Source organism: Lycorma delicatula, chromosome 6 (assembly GCF_047948215.1).
Source record: "Lycorma delicatula isolate Av1 chromosome 6, ASM4794821v1, whole genome shotgun sequence".
NCBI lineage: Eukaryota > Metazoa > Arthropoda > Insecta > Hemiptera > Fulgoridae > Lycorma > Lycorma delicatula.
In genome coordinates, this window is record NC_134460.1 from 149,880,853 (window position 1) to 149,901,125 (window position 20,273).

The following is a 20,273-nucleotide window of genomic DNA, read 5'->3' on the forward strand; positions in this document are numbered from 1 at the left end:
AACAAGCTTACAGATTTTTGATATTTTGTGAACGAATTCCAGTGATGGAATCGAAAAATTTTTTTGAGAGATTTACAGTATAATGTTGAAAATTATATCCATCCAAATAAGAAATACCATCATAGGATTTCCATTTATCAGACTTTATCCTTTTTCAGTGCTTGCTGTTATCATCTCGATTAATGTATTTATCTTTGGTACGATACGGAACAGCGTACGTGAAACAATCGTGCATTTCTCCGCAAATACGTACCTCCAAATAATCACCGATTTGGAAGAATTCTTCCCCCTATTGTACTTTCATTTTTGAAAATGAGAACTCTGTCTATTTCTACCGTCATTCCTAGACCACCTTTTTAGTTAATGATCATCACACACCTCTCTCAGGTGCATTTTCCAATCCGTTATCGCTTCACTTGACATTCTGTCGAACAAAACTTTGTATATTCATGAGTCGTTGTATATTAATGAGCTCGACAGTATATAAACAGCGCAATGTTTTGAAGCGATAATTTACTACCCGCAAGCCACGTGTTTTTTCTCAGACCAAATTCTTCTCTACACATCCGACGCGAATGTTTTAAATGAAATTTCAATTTCATTTGGTGATTTTTTTTTACAAATTCTTATAGTATGTATTACTTTTTGTTTATTGCAAAGGTTTCGCAGCACTCTCTTCGTTATTGATATCGCGAATAAGAAAAATAAAGGTGTATGATAGTTTGATAATGTCTATGTTTACACTGATCTCTAATAACACAAAATAGTATTATTTTTATCGAGTTGTAGGGTTATTGTGGTATTTCTCTAATGTTTTATTCATCGATTATTATAAAACATGATATTTATAAAAAAATTATAAAACAAAAAAAAAGTAATATTTTGTGAAAAAATACGAAAAAAGGAGGGTTTAAAACAAAAAAGTAACAAAATTAGTATTATTTAAATAAAATAGACCCGCTTACGTGTAAACCTGTTTAATTTTATTTTACTATTTTGCTAAATATTGTACCTATTTCTCATTTCACGTAAGAAAAAATACACGTGTCAACGAAAACTCGTTTGATTAAATTACATGTATTTCCAGTGTTTGGAATGAGGATTAGATATTTAAAAAAAAAGTGAATAAGCGTAAACCTAGGCATTCATCACTTTAAACTCGATGAAAGTTAATCCTTTCCTTAATGTTTTTCATAGAGTACGCTAACAAACATCTAATTTTCTCCAAACGTTTTTTAAATCAATCGAATGGAAACAAGAGTGATACATCGGAAGGACCGATCGTCGTGCAGTCAAATTTAGGAAGTGTAGTTCAAAATTATTGTTGGATTAGTGGAACAAGAAATCATTCTATATGTGTACTATTATGTAAAAAGAAAGAGGATTTTTCTTAGTTCGGAGTATACAAAAAAAAAAAAAAAAATACACGATTCATCGCAACCAAATTTCTAACCGTGTTTCTTTGCATTACTGAGAAGATTTTTAGGTAAATTTCGTCTCGAAAAAATATATATACATCGTAGTGAAGATTTGGTGGTTGAACCACTACCTTTAATGAACTGAATTAATAAACTGTAAACTGTAAGTCTCTATTACTGTATGAGCTGGGTTTGAACTGAATAATTCGAATGAATAATATTACAAAAATAATAGAATTAAATTTACGTTAAATAAAATAAAATAATTTAAAATAAATTTAAAAACTTCTGTCGAACATATCGAGCTTTCCGTGGGGAATGCATGTGAGGTTAGAGCGATGAGATAGGCGAGCAACTCGTGGGAAGCTAGACCGTTCATCACCATCAACCGGTAATAAACTGTGTGCCCCTGGGACTCTGATTTGGGTGGTGCTCTTATAATATCTCTGACATAATCGTCCGGTTTTCAAAATTCAAACGGGACATTTGTCCCGTAGGTTGAAGGCTAACTTTTGGGTAAATCAGGTACCCTCTCGATCTAACAGATCACGGTTATTCGGAAAAGTATATATTTAAAGTTGGTCTGTTTGTTAGTTATCGCATCACGCGAGAACCGACCGGCCGAGGCCGTAGTTCCCTTGAAGATTAAGATATTAAAAATGTTGTGAATCAAAGATACCCATTAAGGAAAAAATAGATTAATTCTTTTACTTCCTTATTATATTTCTCCCAGCGCAGCAAAGAAATAATAAGGGTACTTACGTATTAACGCCACCGTAGCTACAGCTGTATTTAAAAACAAAGTAGAAATAAATAGTAATTTATATTTATTTATTTTATAAATATAATTTAACCAAACTTAACCTACGCTCGCTTCGCTCGCTAACCTTGAATAATTAACAGGAGTATTTTGATTATTTAAATAATAAATAATTGCAATAATTACTGAATTTATTAAATAAATACTCAAAAAATTACGGTGTTAATTAGTCAAGGTTAGCGAGCGTAGGTTAAGTTTGCTTAAATTATATTTATAAAATAAATAAATATAAATAACCATTTATTAAAATTAATAAAGAGACTGTTCATTTTCCACCGAAATCCGATTGACTACTTTGTTTTTAAAAAAAGCTGCGGTGGCGTTAATACGTAAGTACCGAAATAGGTTATGAATTATTCGTCGTCAAAGACGTATGTACTTTACTTACCGTAGTTACTATTATTCTGTCTTTTATAATTTAGTTTTGTTTTCAGGTTTCTATAAAGCCTGAATATTATAATTATTATTTATCAGTATTATTGTCACGACCGTGAATATCACGTACAGTGCGGGGATCCAGGAGGTGGAGCCTTCTGGGTAGATGAGAACGGCGACCGAAGCATGCTCTGCGGGTTTCTACAGCGCCGATCATCCTGGAAAATCGGGAATGGCGAGCTCTGCGGCCATGGAGTAAGCCCCTCGGTCCAGGGAGACCCCGAGGAGCTCCTGGGTCGGCTCCGGAATTCGGTTGGACTGACCTGAGCCCCGAGGATCCAGGTAGACGGGCCGGCTAGTCGTTCATAAATATGTAATTATTAATTGTTTATATATTATCGATAAGTCGCCCCGCGCTTAAATAAAACAGTAGACGAATGCGGTAAAGAAAATATGTAGTTTTCATTCGTAGATGAATTTTATAAAAGAAATAATTTAATATTTTGATTTTATTAAATTTAAATCACGTTGTATTATCCCTTTTTTGTTCATTACTTTATTCAATTTAAATAAAAATTTATTTAAAAAATCTTTGTTTTTATTTTTTTGGAAGTTTAAACTTCCTGTGACTATATCCTTTTTACTATTAACAGAAAATAGAATTTTTTTTCTTTTTTATAGGTCTATCAATAAAATCTTTACAGGGCCAGTCGGACTTGAGTAATCGGTTCATCGGTAAACCGCAGAAATAAACTTTAAAAGTTTCAAATTTTGAACATTTTCCTATAAAAATAGGTTAACGATCTTGATTTATTTACAACCGCCGACTGTATACTATTTTCAAATATACAGCTCAGTTTTATCGAGTTGTTAAAAACCCATCGAGTTGTTTTACACCTCCTGTAACGTTTAAAACTGAAACATTTTCTTTCAACTCTTGCCGTATGGCAATCTGCCGGGTACCGCGTACACTGTCGTAATTTATCGCTTAATGTTTTTATTGTTCATCAACAGATTTCTTCCCGTTTGTTTTTTTGTTTTATATAACTCATAAATTTGTAAAACGATACTTTTGTATTTATTTAAAACAAGAAAAACTATATATTACAAAAAGGTCGTTAATTTAACAAACTAATTTACTTTTTTATTTATTTTAGTAATCGTAAATTTTTGTTAACTTTCTTTTAAAAATGAATGAAACTCTTCATCGAAAAAAATTGTCGTAATCGATTCTACGTTAAATATCTGAAATATTTGTAACGATTAAAAATAAATTACTCTATAACACGAAGTAATTTTATTCAAATCGGTGCGACAAAATAAGATGCCGGTATTCATTTTTATGCAAATATCGGTATATCGTCGTGAATATTTATTGCATTTTCTACCAGGAACAATATGTTGCGGTTAGTAAAACACGTAGTTAAATATAATTTACTTTAAATGAATGTTTCATTCTTATTTCTAAACGTGTAATCTATTTTTGACATAGATTTATTTATTTAACCGGTATATTTTCTTAATTTCAATTTACAGATTACTGGGTTAGAGTTTTTACAATTTTTTAGCTTAGCTGGGAATCGGCCACAGACTCGAATACGGGACTTTCAGTATTACAGACAAGTTTGATACCGTCTGTCTGTTTGAAACTGTGGGTGATGGAGAAATTCCGAATGCATATTTGAAAACAGGATAAAAACTGCATTAAGTACACCTAAGTGCTCGTGAGACAAAAATCGTGTTGACCAGTGTAATTAACAACACAACAACAAATTAAACGGCTATATCAACTGATATTATTTACTTTAAATATTACAATATTTATTTTAAACTTTAATAAAAAATATTTTCCACCGCAAATTACCAATCCAAAAAGTAATATCCGTTTATGACTTGTATCATCTCTGGTGCTAAAGGTTGATTCGTCGTCGATTATTCTTCTTCTCTATTCATCAATGTTTGCAGGTTTTGTTTTGTTGTAAACCTTGTATTTCAGGTACCCCCAAAAAATGTAATCCAGAACAGACAGGCTTGGGGACCAGGCATACCATTCTATAGCTTTTCTATAGCTGGATAGGTGGTAAAGAATTACGACCTATCCGGCGATTTGGAAATTGTTCATTTAAAATTTGCTTTGTTCTTAGATAACAATGAAGTGGTGCCCCGTCTTGTCGAAACCAAACGTTATTATTTAATTCTTGTCCATCATTTTTTCGGATATTTGGTTAAATCCTATCGGCTAACAAGTTGTAGTAAGAATATCCTGTAAGATTGTCATCTAAAATAAAAGGTCCTGCAATACAGTGATCGACGATTCCCGCCCAAATATTCAATTTCTGAGGGTGCTGTGTATGAGCTTCCGACATCTATGTAGGATTAGTTTCGCTCCGATAACGATAAATTTACTTAATCACATGTTATTTAACATAAAAGTCGCTTCATCAATAAACATTGAATTCGAAAAATTTGCGTTTATGTCAATTTTTTCACAGTACTCACACAAAACTCAACTCGGCAGTGAAAATCATCTTCCGAAAGTTCTTTCACCAGGTGGATCTTATAACGGTGAAATTTATTTCTTTTAAGAATTTTTTGAATTGAAAAATAACTGATGTCACGTTGGACAACAACTTTCCGAATCGATGAATTGAGGTTTCTTTGCAGACCATTCTTCCACAAAGGTCTTCTTTTTTCTTTTTTCCTGTTTAGCCTCCGGTAACTGCCGTTTAGATAATACTTCAGAGGATGAATGAGGAATATATGTATGAGTGTAAATGAAGTGTAGTCTTGTACATTCTCAGTTCGACTATTCCTGAGATGTGTGGTTAATTGAAACCCAACCACCAAAGAACACCGGTATCCACGATCTAGTATTCAAATCCGTGTAAAAATAATTGGCTTTACTAGGACTTGAACGCTGGAACTCTCGGCTTCCAAATCAGCTGATTTGGGAAGACGCGTTCACCACTAGACCAACCCGGTGGGTTCTTCCACAAAGATCTGGATTGCATCTAATGACTTCACATAGGTTGTGATAGTTTTCGGTCTAAGGGTGTGAGGATGATTCTTTATCGTACCGGTTTCTTACATCGTTGTACTGTCTTGATTACTTTTTATTTGCTTATCGATTTTACGTTTGGAAATCTATTATTAAATAAATCACATACCTCTTGTAAAGGTCGAACTCTATCACCGTACCCGTACGTCATCGACAAAGTTATTCTTTCGGTTTCAGTTAAAGAAGGCGTAGTTATTTGAAGATTTAATACTTAAGAAAACTAAATAAATGAACGAGGAAACTAATAAAACTTGCACCGAAAAACAAATTTGAACAGCTACGCCTACAACTTAATTTTTATTAGCGCTATAAAATTTTACAGTTACAAATATCTTGAAGTAAAAAGGTGAAATGAGGAGTTAATAACTCGCATTGTTTCAACGTAATAAAAACTACATCGTTCTAAATTAACAACCGATATTAACACTGGAAGTTAATTTTTATTTAAAAAATTACATCAGTTGATATAGCCGTTTAATTTATTGTTGTATTATTAATTATTAGTTGTTGTTTGTTATCAATATTATAGAGCTGTTTAAAGTTTTTATTGTACGCATTATGAATGTAAAATGGAATAAGATTGTTCATTCAGCGCGTTTGATTGTTAACACGATTTTTCCGTCGTTGCAACTTTGAATGCTTATAGCTCGATAACGAAGGCATTTGCAGAAAAACGGGTTTCACAGTTGTCTTTCCTTTATAATTTTAAACTGAAATCGCGTGTCACATGTCCACCTTATTATTTAAAAAGATTAAGTTTGATCCAATATGGCAGATCCAAGATGTACAAAAAAAATGGCAGATGTACAAAAATTAAAAACCCGTCATAATGCAAATTTTTTTGTTATTTGTGTGGAACCGTATTTCTTTCTTTCTCCCTCCAAATATCCCTTAGGTATGCAGTATAAAGCTGTATCCATATTCAAATATCACCCTATATATATATATATATATATATATATAATATAAATGATACAATGAATGATACAAATAAAATGAAAACACGTTCATCTAGCGAAAACACCATCTTGTCTCTATCACTACACTGAACGTTATGATTGCATTGTTGTTACTATCGTTAGTGTTCCACTGTGTCGCCGCGATGTTCAGATGTTGGACGAGTCCATTTCAGTAACGAGTAGGAGAGTAGCTTGACTTTTGAAATTTCATGGATGAGTGATTGATGGGTTGCGTTTTATATGGGACACCCTGTATATATATATATATATATATACGGATTATTTTTAATTTTTAATTTGGTGTTTTAATTTTTTCAGGATGAATTGCATGCACGAGAATTGAATTAATTTGCGAAAAAAAATGATATCTTCCAAATTAATTCCAAAGGTACGTATGAAATGGGTTAAATTTTCTTTTTTTCAAATAATAAATAAAGGTTTCAATCCAGTTTATTCTTATATATGGATTGTTTGTAATAATTACATAGTCGTTCGATTTTGTCTCGTGATTACGCCAGATTGGTTTACGCACTCGTTATTTATTAGATTATCTGTTTTAAATATAAATACATTAACAAATATGTAACCGCAACTTAATTGTTATATTTTTATTATTTAATTTCATAACAAAATCATTTAAATTTTAGAAAAATATCTCAAATCGAATTACATTTAAATTACATCTAGATTATAGAATTTTATCTCAGACTTTACGTTTCAAATAATCTTTCAGTTTAGCAATTTCACAAATGTAAAACTACGTCGGATTAATGAAATTTATGAACTTGTCTACTTTTATAAAAACTAATTTTATGAAGTGATTTTTCTCGTTTATTTGGAGAAAAATGAAAGTAATTTGTTAAATTCAGCCTTTTAGATTACTTAAACTTCCTGATTATTATTATTTTTTTTTTTTTTACTGTGTTGGATTGAATTTAACGTGACCGAATAATATTGTTTTAAATGGATTATTTAACTGCCATTACGCAGTTTTTCTAGCCTGCTAATTAGTTTAATTAATAAAAAAAGGGTATCAAATTTGAATTCTTCTACTACCAATTTATCTACTACCTTATGGAGTTAAATACCAGTTACCATTAAAAGGGAACATTTTATGGGAATTAGCTAGATAAACAAGCCTACTATTATTATTATTATTATTATTATTATTATTATTATCTTAGCATCCGGTAGCGTAAGTAAACTAAACTATACAGAAAGGTTATAAAAAAAATTTCTGGGTAAATAAAAAATAGCGCCTATTTAAAAGTCCCTGGCTGGGATAAAATACTGTTTAATCGACCGACTGGCTTTTACAGTAATAACCACGTTTAATAAAAGTTAACGATCTCTTAAGAGATGGAAAATCTTTGCCGTGGGCTGCAGTTTCATTGTTCAATTAAATATGGTTATAGCTTGTCCGTCTGATAAATATTCCAGTTATGTTACGAAACTTTTTAATTATTTTATTTTTATTGGTTAATTTCAACCGTTTCATAAATTCCCTTTATGGTTGTATTATTTATTGTAATCTTTTAACAAATAACTTCATTAATTTCGTTATACTTTATGTATCTCGGGTAAAAGTACAGGGCCGGATTAGCCGACAAACAAATAAGAAAATGTCTAGGAAATAAAGATATTTCTCGTGTACGGTGGGCAGACCGGTGTAGCCACTAGGCTTAACGCACCAGGTACCGAATCGACTGAGCGATCGAGTTCGACACCCGGCCAGAGCAAGTAACTTTTTAACACTTTAAATATTATTCATTTATTTAATTCTACCGCTCACCTGTGACATCATAACATAGCCGGTGACTGCAACAGCATTTTTTGGATTGGCGGTGCGATCTTGCACAAATTTTTCTTTGCAAATATCGTTATTTTTGTAATTGTTGCCTAACAAAAATATGACCTTAATTAGACGAAATCTCGAGTTACTGATCTTGCTCAGACCTTGCTCTACATCCTCACCCCCCTCAACTTTTAAGTTGAAAATTTAATGGCATCAATGCCCCCCCCATATATGTTGAAGTAGTCTGACCTAGTTTGAAAATTTTTCGTTTTAAATTCACGTCTCAAGGTGAAACGGTGAACCGAGGTGTTTTATATAACGGTTACATGAAAAAATCCGCAAAAAGAGATCGGAGTTAAGGCGAGACAACTCACAATTCCTTCACCACGACCATGCGCCCGAACACTGGGCTTTGTCCATTCGTCAGTTTTGTGCCAAAAATCAGATGACTGGCCTCCCACAGACTTCCTGCTCGCCAGACGTGGCTCCTTGCGATTTTTTTAATTTTAGAAATTAAAATCGGTGATGAAAAAACGCCGTTTTGAGACTGTTGATGACATTAAAGCGAATTCGTCACGGAACTTAAAGACCGTTTCAAATGAAGCTATTCAGGACTGCATCGCGAAGCGGAAACACCGCTAGGAAAAGTGTGCGAATAGGGGAGGGAAGTCTTTTGAAGGGGGTCAAAAACAATCTGTAAAATTAATAATAGAAATTTAAAAAATAAAGTTCGTTTATTTTCTTAACAGAACCCGTACGGTGGAAAATAAAGTGCCGGTACAAGGATGAAACGTTCGGGTTCACTCTCAAAAGGCGTAATTTTTCTACACGATTACTCCTTCCCCCGTTCCGCTCAAAAGACTCGTGAAACTATTCAAATATCGGATCGGCAGGTGTCGCATCCATTTTTATATAAAAAAAATGAAGTCCATTTTGTCGATTCATACTTTGTTAAAACGTATTAAAGCCTCGAAATAACTTATAAAAATGAATTAGTAATAAACAAACGGGAACGCAATTTTTTTTTAGGATGTGGGATAGATGAAATTCACCTAAGGAATCTGAATTTATGCTAATTAACGCAAAGAAGATATAGACTATATTATATCGGTTTGTTTATTAATTTGCTGTGTTACTGTAACCGCAAAACGGGTGTGTTGAGTTTTTTGCGGTAGGAATTAAACGATTAGTCACTATCACGCGAGTGAAACCGGAAATAACGTGAACGGGGAAATATTCGTTTCATTTTTATCTTTATTTTTTTCATTTATTTATTAAATTAAAAATATGAATATTTTAGTGGGAAACCGTCGTTTAGCCAATTTTAAAATCTGGCTAAGAAAAGTTTAGGCGAGATTAATTATAAATCGGTAAAAGAGCATTTTTTTACTGATTTCAAGCTCTTGTAAATTTGCGGTAAGTTACGAGATCGTAAAAGAAAGGACTTTCTATAAATTGTAATTTTTGAAGAAAACTTTAAATAATGAAAAAAAATTCATAGGTTCATAAAAATTAACGACGTGTTTTAATTTAAGCGAACGGAAAAATTTGAGTCGACTTTAATTTTACGTAGGATATTTGAAATTTCGATTGAAAAATTACAATTTAAAATACTTGTAAAAGATAATAAAAAAAAGAATTAAATAATAAACATAATGCGGATTATATTTGTGTTTTTTTTTTTAGAATTCGTGTAATTATTTTAAACTTTTATTTGCAGGTAATGAAATTTAATATAAAAAAATTGTTATTAAGAATGAATTATTTGTTAAATTTAATTAGGCGTAATATTTCATTTAAGCGTTAAGTTAACCGCGTACGTAGTGTAAGAGCGGTAACCGTTTCTATCTATTTAGTAGAATAGTGCAAGTACTTGGCACGTGCCTTCGGTAGGGGGAGTAGGGGATTGATGAGATGCGCTCGCTTGCCTATGTAACCGCCTGACTCGACTGCATTCAGTCGCTCGCAGACGGCCACAGCGAGAGCTAATCGTATGCGGTTTTGTCTGTACTGTGGTCGTTGTAGGTATATACTGCTGTTACGAATATCCGTTCGGATTTTTCAATAATATATATCTATAATTATTTAATTTTGATAGTTTTTAAGTTAATTTTTTTGGAGAAATTTCTTATTAAACTTACTTTTTATTATTAATTTTTTTTTAATAAAATATAGACATTTCTTAAGAGTTATATAAAATTTCTTTTAGATAGCCGTATTTAATTTCTGGGTTTTTTGTTTTAGCTTTTTTTTATACAAGAAATTTATTTCTAGCAGATTTTATGGAAATATTTTTTTAAATTTTTAATTCCTTTTTCAAAAAATTGTTCAAAAGATGATTATTTATTTATAATTAATAAACGTTAATTAGTATTTTTGTAATTCAAGTTTTAGATTTTTTCTAATAAAATTTATTTATTCGAAATTAGGTTATGTTTTAAGTGATTTATAAGTGTTGAAAAAATGTCGGTCAAATTTGTGTTTATTTTTGTTACATTTGTGTTATACATATTTTACGACAATACTATATCAGTGTCGACCCACAGTTTACACCGTAATCGCGGCCATCGTTATCAAAATCAGTATTATCGACACTCCCATAATCATAATCACCGTCTACAACAATTTGAATCTTATCAGCCGCCGCGGGCAAATAAAAGAGTGCGGACAGGTCTCGACGATTTAATAGATAAACTGAACGTAACCGATAATTATCACGTAAACGATAATAATCTCGATGCGATATTAGCCGCGGATCGGTTCGGTAAGAACGATAACGAGTCTGTTACCACGGAACGATGGAAACAGTCTTTGATTTGGCCTTCGGAAACCGAGAAACCGTACGAAGGTGACGGGTACGATGACGTCGACGATGATACCGATGATGATGATGATGATAACGACGAAGAGGATGAACCGGCGGCACCCATAAATTTTGACACTCAGGCCGATTCAGAGGTTAGTAATTTTTTTTTATTATCGATGGTATTTATAATAATTACGTACAATTATTTGCTCGATAACCGTATTTTTTTGTTTAATGATATCGCCGCGTAAGCTTCAAAGCTTGTGCGCGGGATATGCAAATTGAATTTTGTAGCGTATGAAAAATGCGCTGATGTCTTACATGGAGATCACTGGAAAATACCGTGCCTGACCGGGATTCGAACCCGTGACCTCTGGATGAAAGACCGATACGCTACGCTCCGCCACGGAGATCGGCATTTATTAATGTAATCTTAAACCGACGGTTTAATCGTAAAAGTATGAGAATTTTCTATTTGTAACTGGTTGAGCTTTTTTTTTCTATTTTACTGTGAAATTTTATTTCGTTGTTGATTTTTGTCTTAAAGAACTATAAATTCATTAAAAAGTAGTTTTTAACTACTTTTTAATGAATTTATCCCTTGTGGAACGTATTTACTTCCTCTTTGGTCTATGTTATTAATTAATATGTTCTCATTTTCCTTACGGAATTCTAGTGTTTTTCGATCACCCAAGTAATAATTATATTTAAAACCGGTGTGATTTTTAAGAATAAAAAAATGATTTTCGTCTTTTAATTATAAGATTCGTAAAGAAAACGTTATTGAAATAAAGATATTACTTGACGAATGAAGTTATATTTTTTTATTGGAAGAAATTATATATTTCGTCTACAGAAATTTTTGGAAGAAAATGATTAACCGGTACGTTATCTTACAGGATAACATTCTAGAACGGTAGTTTACAGTGCATGTTAGTATGTAGAAATTACAGTGCTTTTTTTTTTCCGCAACGATTTTATTATTTGTTAGATTTAGCGTCAAGCGCATCGTTAAAGATAAATAGAGCGACTCGTTAGACGCATGACCTTGAAATTTAAATGACAATAATGTTGAGGTTAAATAATATCCGCACTCTCATCGCTAGCGTTCCTTTAAGTAAGGTGTCTTATTTCACGAAGGGATGGGCCATTTTTTTTTGCCAATTCCTTTATAACGGTAATTAAAATAATCGGGTTCTATAAGTTCTATTCCGCATTGTACGATAGTTTATAACGCCTCAAACCTCTCTTATAACACAAGAAACCTGAAAACGTAAAGGTGTAAAGTAAAGATAAATCGATCTGTATGCATTTTTTTAGCGGCTGATTATTGTTATAATTTGTGAAATGTAAAAAAATAAATAAAAAAGTAGTTTATAAAAAAGAAATAATAATGTCTTATTATGTATATAAAAAGATAGATTCTTGGCAATAGACGCACATATTTAATCATGTCTCCTCCAATTCATAGAATGTTTATGTTTTTACATCATTTTTAGGTCATCGTGACAATTTCCTTATGCGATTGAGCTCGCACATTTTTTTCTTCAGTTAGTATCTAATTTTTACCACCCCCCGCACATACATTAGATTAGAAAAAAATAGAAATAATAATAATAATATATATATATAAAAAATATTAAAAAAAAAAACAATTCGATGAAAATATATTAAACACAAAGGTTAAAGTTCATTTAAATATTTATGTCGGCTAGCAAAGTATAGTTTTTTCTAACATTTTTTATCAAAAACATCAAACAGAACAATTAATTATATTTCATCTGTTAAATATGAGAAACATTTGGATATATTGTAAATTTAGTGACCCGTATCGTATTTTAATTTTAATGACGATGTTTGCAATCGATTGATGTTCATAAACGCTTGAATATTTATAACGCGATAAATACGAGTTAGTCCGATTAATGCTCTTGAATTATCTATTTTCACTTTTTTTGGGCGAATTTTTTCGCTTTCCTCTCTCCTGGACTTTCTTAATAACGTATTTTATTATAACTGTTTTTAATTTCAATATATTTAACGTCACGTCATATTGTTTGTTATATGTATAATATTATAAAGTAACGAATACATTTTTTAAGCCGCAGAATTTTTACGATAAAATTTCATTTTCTATTCTTAAAACACGCGTAATTGTAAATGTTATTTGTTTCATTTTGAAATGATAAATTAATGTATGTAAGGATTTTTTTTTGTCAAGTGATGTTCATTTAAGTAACCGTTTTCTAACGGTTAGTCACATTTTCTGAACCGTGTGTGTTATACGACATTGATTTCAAATTTGATATTTTTTTACGACGATACATTACCGATTATAAAATTATTTAAATATTTGAAACCGATTAGATTAACCGTCGAATTCTTTTTCAATATAGATTTTTTTACTTGCAAATGAAATCTTTTTTTTCGTTCGCCTGAAATAATTTTTTTTGTTTATTACAAGTTTTAAGTGAATTTTACATTGCAAGGTAAATTAATAATCACGATCGGATCGTACAAGATTAACATTTTACTTCCTTAAAATTATAATAGTAATAAAAACGCTTTGTTACGTTGAAAATCTTACAAAATAACATTTAACACATTAGCACATTTCTAACGGTCATACGAACATCTGAGAATTTTACTCTTTATATACGATCGTTATTTTCATTTCGATGATTTCAAAATCATTTTTTATTATTTTGTGTTTAGATTTTATGAAATATACATTGTACGTTTTTAATTTCCTGGCAATAGATTATCGATTTAACCGATAAGGTAATTTGGTTAATTTTATCAAAAAAAATCTTTATTTTTTTGGAGGGGCTCACAGGATCTTAAAACTTTTCACTTATAAAAATAATTTACAGTTAAATTCTTGTTGTCATCTTTGGCAAATAACTTAATAACGTAGAGATAATACACCGTATATTGATGCTATTTAAGTTGGAGTCGGGTGTTGTTTCAAACCTGTGTAATGATTGGTGGTCAGGGAGTTTTATCTTAGTTAGGGCTAGGCTTAATGAAGATTTTGTTTTACGAAATTGATCCCAGTAAGTAAAATGTTGTTGCCGATCAGGTATTGTACTATTTTCTTCATCACGTGCGCGCGCACACACACACACATTTATTCATTTATTAAGCTAAAAGATTAATAACTAAGGATTCGGTGACCAAAAATCTTCATCTAAATGTAAAAGTTGTAAGTCAACTATAATAAAATATGGGTAAGCGGCAGAAACTTACGTAAAGTAAAAACGTTTGATAGGAAAGGTTATCAACATCCTGTTTTTTTTTATAGCTACTGTAAATATATAAAAACCCTTAATGTAGATAAGTGAATTTTTGAGGGTGTAATGCTTTTTTAAGGGACACATTTTGGAAACCCACTTAATAAAGGGGTAAAATGGGTGGGGGGTAAATTTTAAACGAAGTTGTTACAGTCGTGAAAATTGGTATGTAGAATATTCTTTAAAAAATGCAAATTGACACGTCTTTCACTATTTTCAGTAATTCAATCTGGGGGTCTCAAAGGGGATGGACCAAAATTTTTATTAAAAATTATAAGTCTGATCAATATGTAAATGAATAATTAATGTAATGAATAATTAATTTGACGACTCCAGTCAACATCTTTCAGAGTTAAATATTACTTACTATTAATTATCGTTCGATTAAAATTTAGACCGATTTGAAGTAAATAAATCGATTTGCCGATACGCCCATTTATACAACAATCTAGAATTTTAACAAAAATCTACTGTTCCTTTTAAAAGCTTACTCTACATAAAAATCCAAAATTCAGGTGAGTGAAGCCGCGAGCATATCCGGTTTAAAAATAATTACGTTGAACTTATTATGTATGATTTTGGTATTTGAGATAATTCTTTTTTCCCAATGTGTATGTTGCAATCTGTTCAACTATTGAACAAATAAGCAACCCCCCTCAACCTCACTGCCCGATGAGATGAGGATGATAAGTATGACTGGTAAACAAACTAGTCTTGTACAGACTCAGGTCTCGTACCCGAGATGTGTGATTGATTGAACCCCGACCGCCAAAGTACACCCAGTATCTGCTGTCTGATATTCAAGCCCGTATAAAAGCGATAAAAAGTTTACTAGGATTTTAATCTCAGAACCTTCGACTTCAGCAGTTAAACAGGTGATTTTGCGACGATGCGTTTACCACTAGACCGACTCGGTGGGCTAGAGCAGCGATCTTCAAACTTTTTTTGATCGCGTAACCCTAAGACGAAAAATAATTATTACCACATATAATGTATATATGCGTGCGTGCGCTTGTAAGAAATAAAATTATTTGTTATTTATTTTTTTTGAACAATATACAACATTTAAATTAAATTATAAATTTATATTTTGAATTAGAATTTAACGTGAGCACTGTGATCGTATTTGTCGACTAATATCGGAAAAATCTGGTTTGATGTCCTCTGTTAAGGAAATTTTAAGATGGTTCTAACTTTAATTTATTTCTTTACTTGTCATTGCAGAAAACGTTACTTCACACCGGTGTGTAGAACCAAACGGTAAGATTGCATTCGTCGCTGCGCTTGCTAAATCGGAATATTCTGTTTTCAATCCCATCCACCATTTACGAAGAGATTTTTCTTTATATTCGGATTGTAACGTTGATCTTATTCTCGCGTCAAATATGTGTTCTCGAGCTGCAGTCGAAAGATGTTTATTTTTACATTTTCAGCAAACGGGTTCACGACCCGTTGAAAGTTTGTTTTAATACTAGAAAGATCTGTAAATAGGTTACAACATTTTGTCTCCGGGACGTGAAACCACGGACACTAGCGTCTGGGGAACTCCCATCACAAATGAACCGGCTTTAAAGAGATGCGCACGAAGATAGCAGTTTCTTGTCGAACATTCAGAGGTCTCTTCCCTCCAACGGCAGACCGCTTTGCTTTCCGTAAGTCTTCGTGTGCATGCACTTTAAATCCGGTGAATTTATGATGTTGAGTTCTCCAGACGCAGCGACCGTTGAGACTGCGCGTACTCAGGTGATACACGATCGTACACTTGCAAGAGATCGTTAGCGTGGCGTACCCAACTTTGGAGACCGCTGGATTTAGATCGTGTTTGGGCTAAGGTTTCATCGGGCATCTTTGCCCTGCGTATACTCGCATCTGCTCTTTAGATCTGTTGAAAATGGCCTACTACGGGCTAATATTTCCACACTTGTCCTACGGGATTCGAATTTGGGGATACTGTGGTCGGAGCTTGCTGAGAAGGGTGTTTTGGCTGCAGAAGAAAGCTGTTAGAGTGATTATGAAATTAAAATTCAGTCATCTAGGGACGCCTTCTCGGAGTGGGATTTCTGGCTTTGTCCTGTCTTTATATTTTGGATGTGTTGTGTTGCCGTTGGAAATAAAATTTAGTGCGGAACAGGGATGTACATCTTTACGATACCAGAGGAAGGAACAACTTGCGTGGCCAACAGCACAGAACAGTTGCTTTCGAACGTTTGCCGTCGCAGGTTGGTATTCGATAAATTATAGGCTCTCAGAGGATTTCAAACAAATTCCCATTCTGAGTCGATTGAAATCTCGACTAAGACGCCTTTTGGTGTCTAAGGCGTTCTACTCTGTTGACGAGTTCATGGATGGCCGCTGGGATAATTAATCAACATTTTATAAGAACAGAGCCTGATGTCAAAAGATGTGAATTGTGCATGAATGATACGTTTCTAACCGCATTTTCTAGTTATTGGTTGTTTACGATTTTGATGCGTATTATGATTGTGGTGTGTGTTGTAAATGAATCTAAATGTACCTTAGCCGGTTAATCACTTTGAAGTTGTGTCATTATAATTATTATTCAAACAGTGAGATGAAGTTTTAATTTTCTTCTTTCTGTTTCATCTAAAACTGGAGTATTGAGACGACTGTTTTTTAATGAACTGTATAGTATATGAAGTATATCAGATATTTTACGACAATATCGGTGAGTATTTTATTAGAAGTCTGCGACACGGATTCGCCTACACTATATGAACCGGTCGTGATGAATGGAATGCAATCGCATCGGTAACGGACCGGTTAGTACATGTATGTATTTACCATAACGCTTAACCATTAAACATATGACATATCAAACAAATCCAGTTTCTATTCTTTTTGTAGCTTTAAGCGTGTTAACGTTTTTTTTAATCGTTTATTTCTTTACTTTATTTATTCATTACGTAGACTTAAAGCCTGCGGGTGACAATTCGGAATTGTAATTTTTTGTAGCGTATGAAAATGCCACGATCGACCGGAATTGAAAACAAGGATCTTCCGGATGAAAAGTTGAGTCTCTGCCGCGAAAATCTTTGCGTTCTTTTGTTTACATATACCTATAATAAATGAGAGGTCAGCGGTGAAGGTTATTTAATAAAATTAATTTGCCGCCATCTAATTCCGTTGTCGGAAAATCGGGTTTAGATAATATGTGAATATCGCTGACGGTCTCGAATTAAAATTCTTTCGTTGTAATTATCGGCCGTCAGTTAAGTTAATAACAGTTTTTACTACTCCTAAAAAGTATAAAGGAATTTCATCGGTTAATTTGGTCGTTTACTGCAAACTGCCTTATTTCTCTTCGGGATATTAGCGCATCGGTTTTTATCTTAGCCCTAATTCAGATTTAGTTTATTCTGTATTTAAAAATAGGTCGGAAGGGTGTTAAAAGTTTTTAGAAGTGTTTTTAATCTAATTATTCCGTTTCTATAACGTCACGGTATACGGAATCTTCCGGGACCTATTTCCCGAACTTCAGGTACCGATTCAGGACACCAAAACGTGCAAAAAAGTTCATATCGACGTAACTCCTATTTTGCTTTGTTTTCCTTCTGGATGCCGTTTTATGATTTTCAATTCAAAATTTATTTCTCGGGAACGGTTAAACCTATTTCAATTAAATTCGGCAAATCTAAGACTAGCGTGTTATTCTACAAAATAACAAATAAAACAATAAAACGTAACCTTTAATAATTTAAAAAAACGGCGGCCATCGTAATATTTTACTCTTCAATATCTCTGTAATAATTTTTTCGATCAAATTTTGACGTGAAAAAGATTTTATTGAGCGTTTTATTTTGAACAAAATGACATCTTGTTTGTAAAATTCCGTTGGCAAACAAGAGTATTGCAAACAATTAACCCGGCAGTCCGCATGCGCACTGTAATGCAAGCTGATAGTTTTTTTTTAATTTAGTACTATTTTGTTTATTTTATTATTCTTATTTTTTATAAGTCATTATTTTGTTGAAAATCACAAAACGGCGTCCGTTTTGGCGTCCTGAATCGGGTACTGAAGTTTGGGGAATACGTCCCAGAACCCTTTCTATAATTAACACCAAAAATAAATAAAACACTCGTTTTATTTAATATGAGGAAGACCTGTATAAAATCGAATGATTTTTTGATGCCGGATTTAAGTAGACCGGTTTACGGGTGTCGGCGTACTACGTATGTTAAAAATAGTTATTTATGAGTTATTCATATTTTCTTTTCGTTTAAACGGTATTAATTTCACTCGCACGATCGATCGATTAGAATTTTTATACTTAATTTAAAATTTGAAATTTTTTAAAATAATCTCTCAAACTCTTTTTCTTTTGCATTTATTTCGTACAGGCTTTTTTTTATGATTTCGTCGTTTTATTCAAGAATTTTGAGCGTTTCATTCTAATAATAGACAAACAATCGAATAAACGCATTTATTAAATGCGTTAAATATAAAAAACCTGTTTTTTTTAAATTAAATGTGTTGTTTTTTTTATCGTTCAGCGATTAAAAAAATTGGAAACTTAGTAATATTAAAAGAAAATTAGTGATATATATGATAAAGCTAGTAATTCATTTCCCGATGACCACAATACACATGTGTGGCATAAGTTTATGTAAACAGATTATTAAATTGATTTTTTTATTCGGCCCTGTATAAAAATTTTATACAAATGGGCCGATGGAAAAAATGAAAAAAAAAAAACATTATGATTCGTGGACCACCCACAGCTGGGGCTTGACTTCATAATTTATTGATTTTATCATTGTCGAATTAAAAGTTCATAAATTAGTAATTTAATACAGTTCTATTCGAAGCTCTTTTCAATCGTTGTAGGGGGATTGTTAGAAATGTAAAGATTGTGAAGTTGGCGAACGGGTTGGTGTTTCTGTTTTGTTTTGTTTTTTTACTTTTATGGCATTACTTACAAAAGTATTTCATTCCTTTGGTACTGCTAAAACCGTTTGCGTTGTTTAATTTCGTATATCTCATGAATTGCAAGCGATTACAAGAAGAAATTTGGACCGAGGTCCTGTTAAGTGAGTAGTGATAATTTTACCGGTGGAGCTACAAATTTAGTTTTTCTCAAGAACAACAGACAAGATTATCGTTCGTTAAGGCTACAAATGCACTTTATCGATTTAAAACGCGCTTGGCGTTTTGATTTAATACGCTACGGCCAAGTATTTCGATTCTATCGATATTCGGTCGGGAAAACAAGTTTTGTTGCCCGATACGAGGTCTGCTCAGAAAATAACCGAACTTAATTTTATTAAAGTCTATTATTAATTATACAGATTATCGGTCCTCGTACCCTTCAAAGTACTCCTCTCCCTTATTCGCTCACTTTTCCCAGCGGTGTTTCCGCTTTGCAAAACAGCCCTGGACGGTTTCATTTGAAACGGCCGCGACGAATTCGCTTTGATGTCATCGATAGTCTCAAAATGACGTCCTTTCATCGCCGATTTCAATTTCTGAAAAAAGAAAAAATCGCAAAGAGCCAGTTCTGCCGAGTAGAGTATGAGAGAGACAGTCGTTTCTGATCTTTGATACAAAATTGACGAATCGATGGCGTACTCTGGTGGAGAAGGAACAGAGTGAGTTGTCTCGTTACAACTGTGTTCTCTTTTTGCGGATTTTTTTCGCGTAACCGTTGTAAAATGCCTCGATAGTTCGCACGGTTTACCGTTTCACCTCGAGACGGGAATTAATAACGCACGATTCCATTAAAATAAAATA

At 32.6% G+C, this 20,273-nt stretch overlaps 1 protein-coding gene across 1 annotated transcript in view; it reads left to right on the forward strand.

Moving 5' to 3' along the window:
- The first annotated feature begins 10,747 nt into the window (after positions 1 to 10,747).
- The window catches only part of LOC142326377 (uncharacterized), a 699,229-nt gene continuing 689,703 nt past the window's right edge, over positions 10,748 to 20,273 (forward strand). Inside the window, exon 1 of the mRNA XM_075368833.1 lies at positions 10,748 to 11,383. Within this exon, the coding sequence (XP_075224948.1) occupies positions 10,889 to 11,383 (495 nt within the window). The 5' untranslated portion in view covers positions 10,748 to 10,888. The remainder of the gene's footprint in view (positions 11,384 to 20,273) is intronic.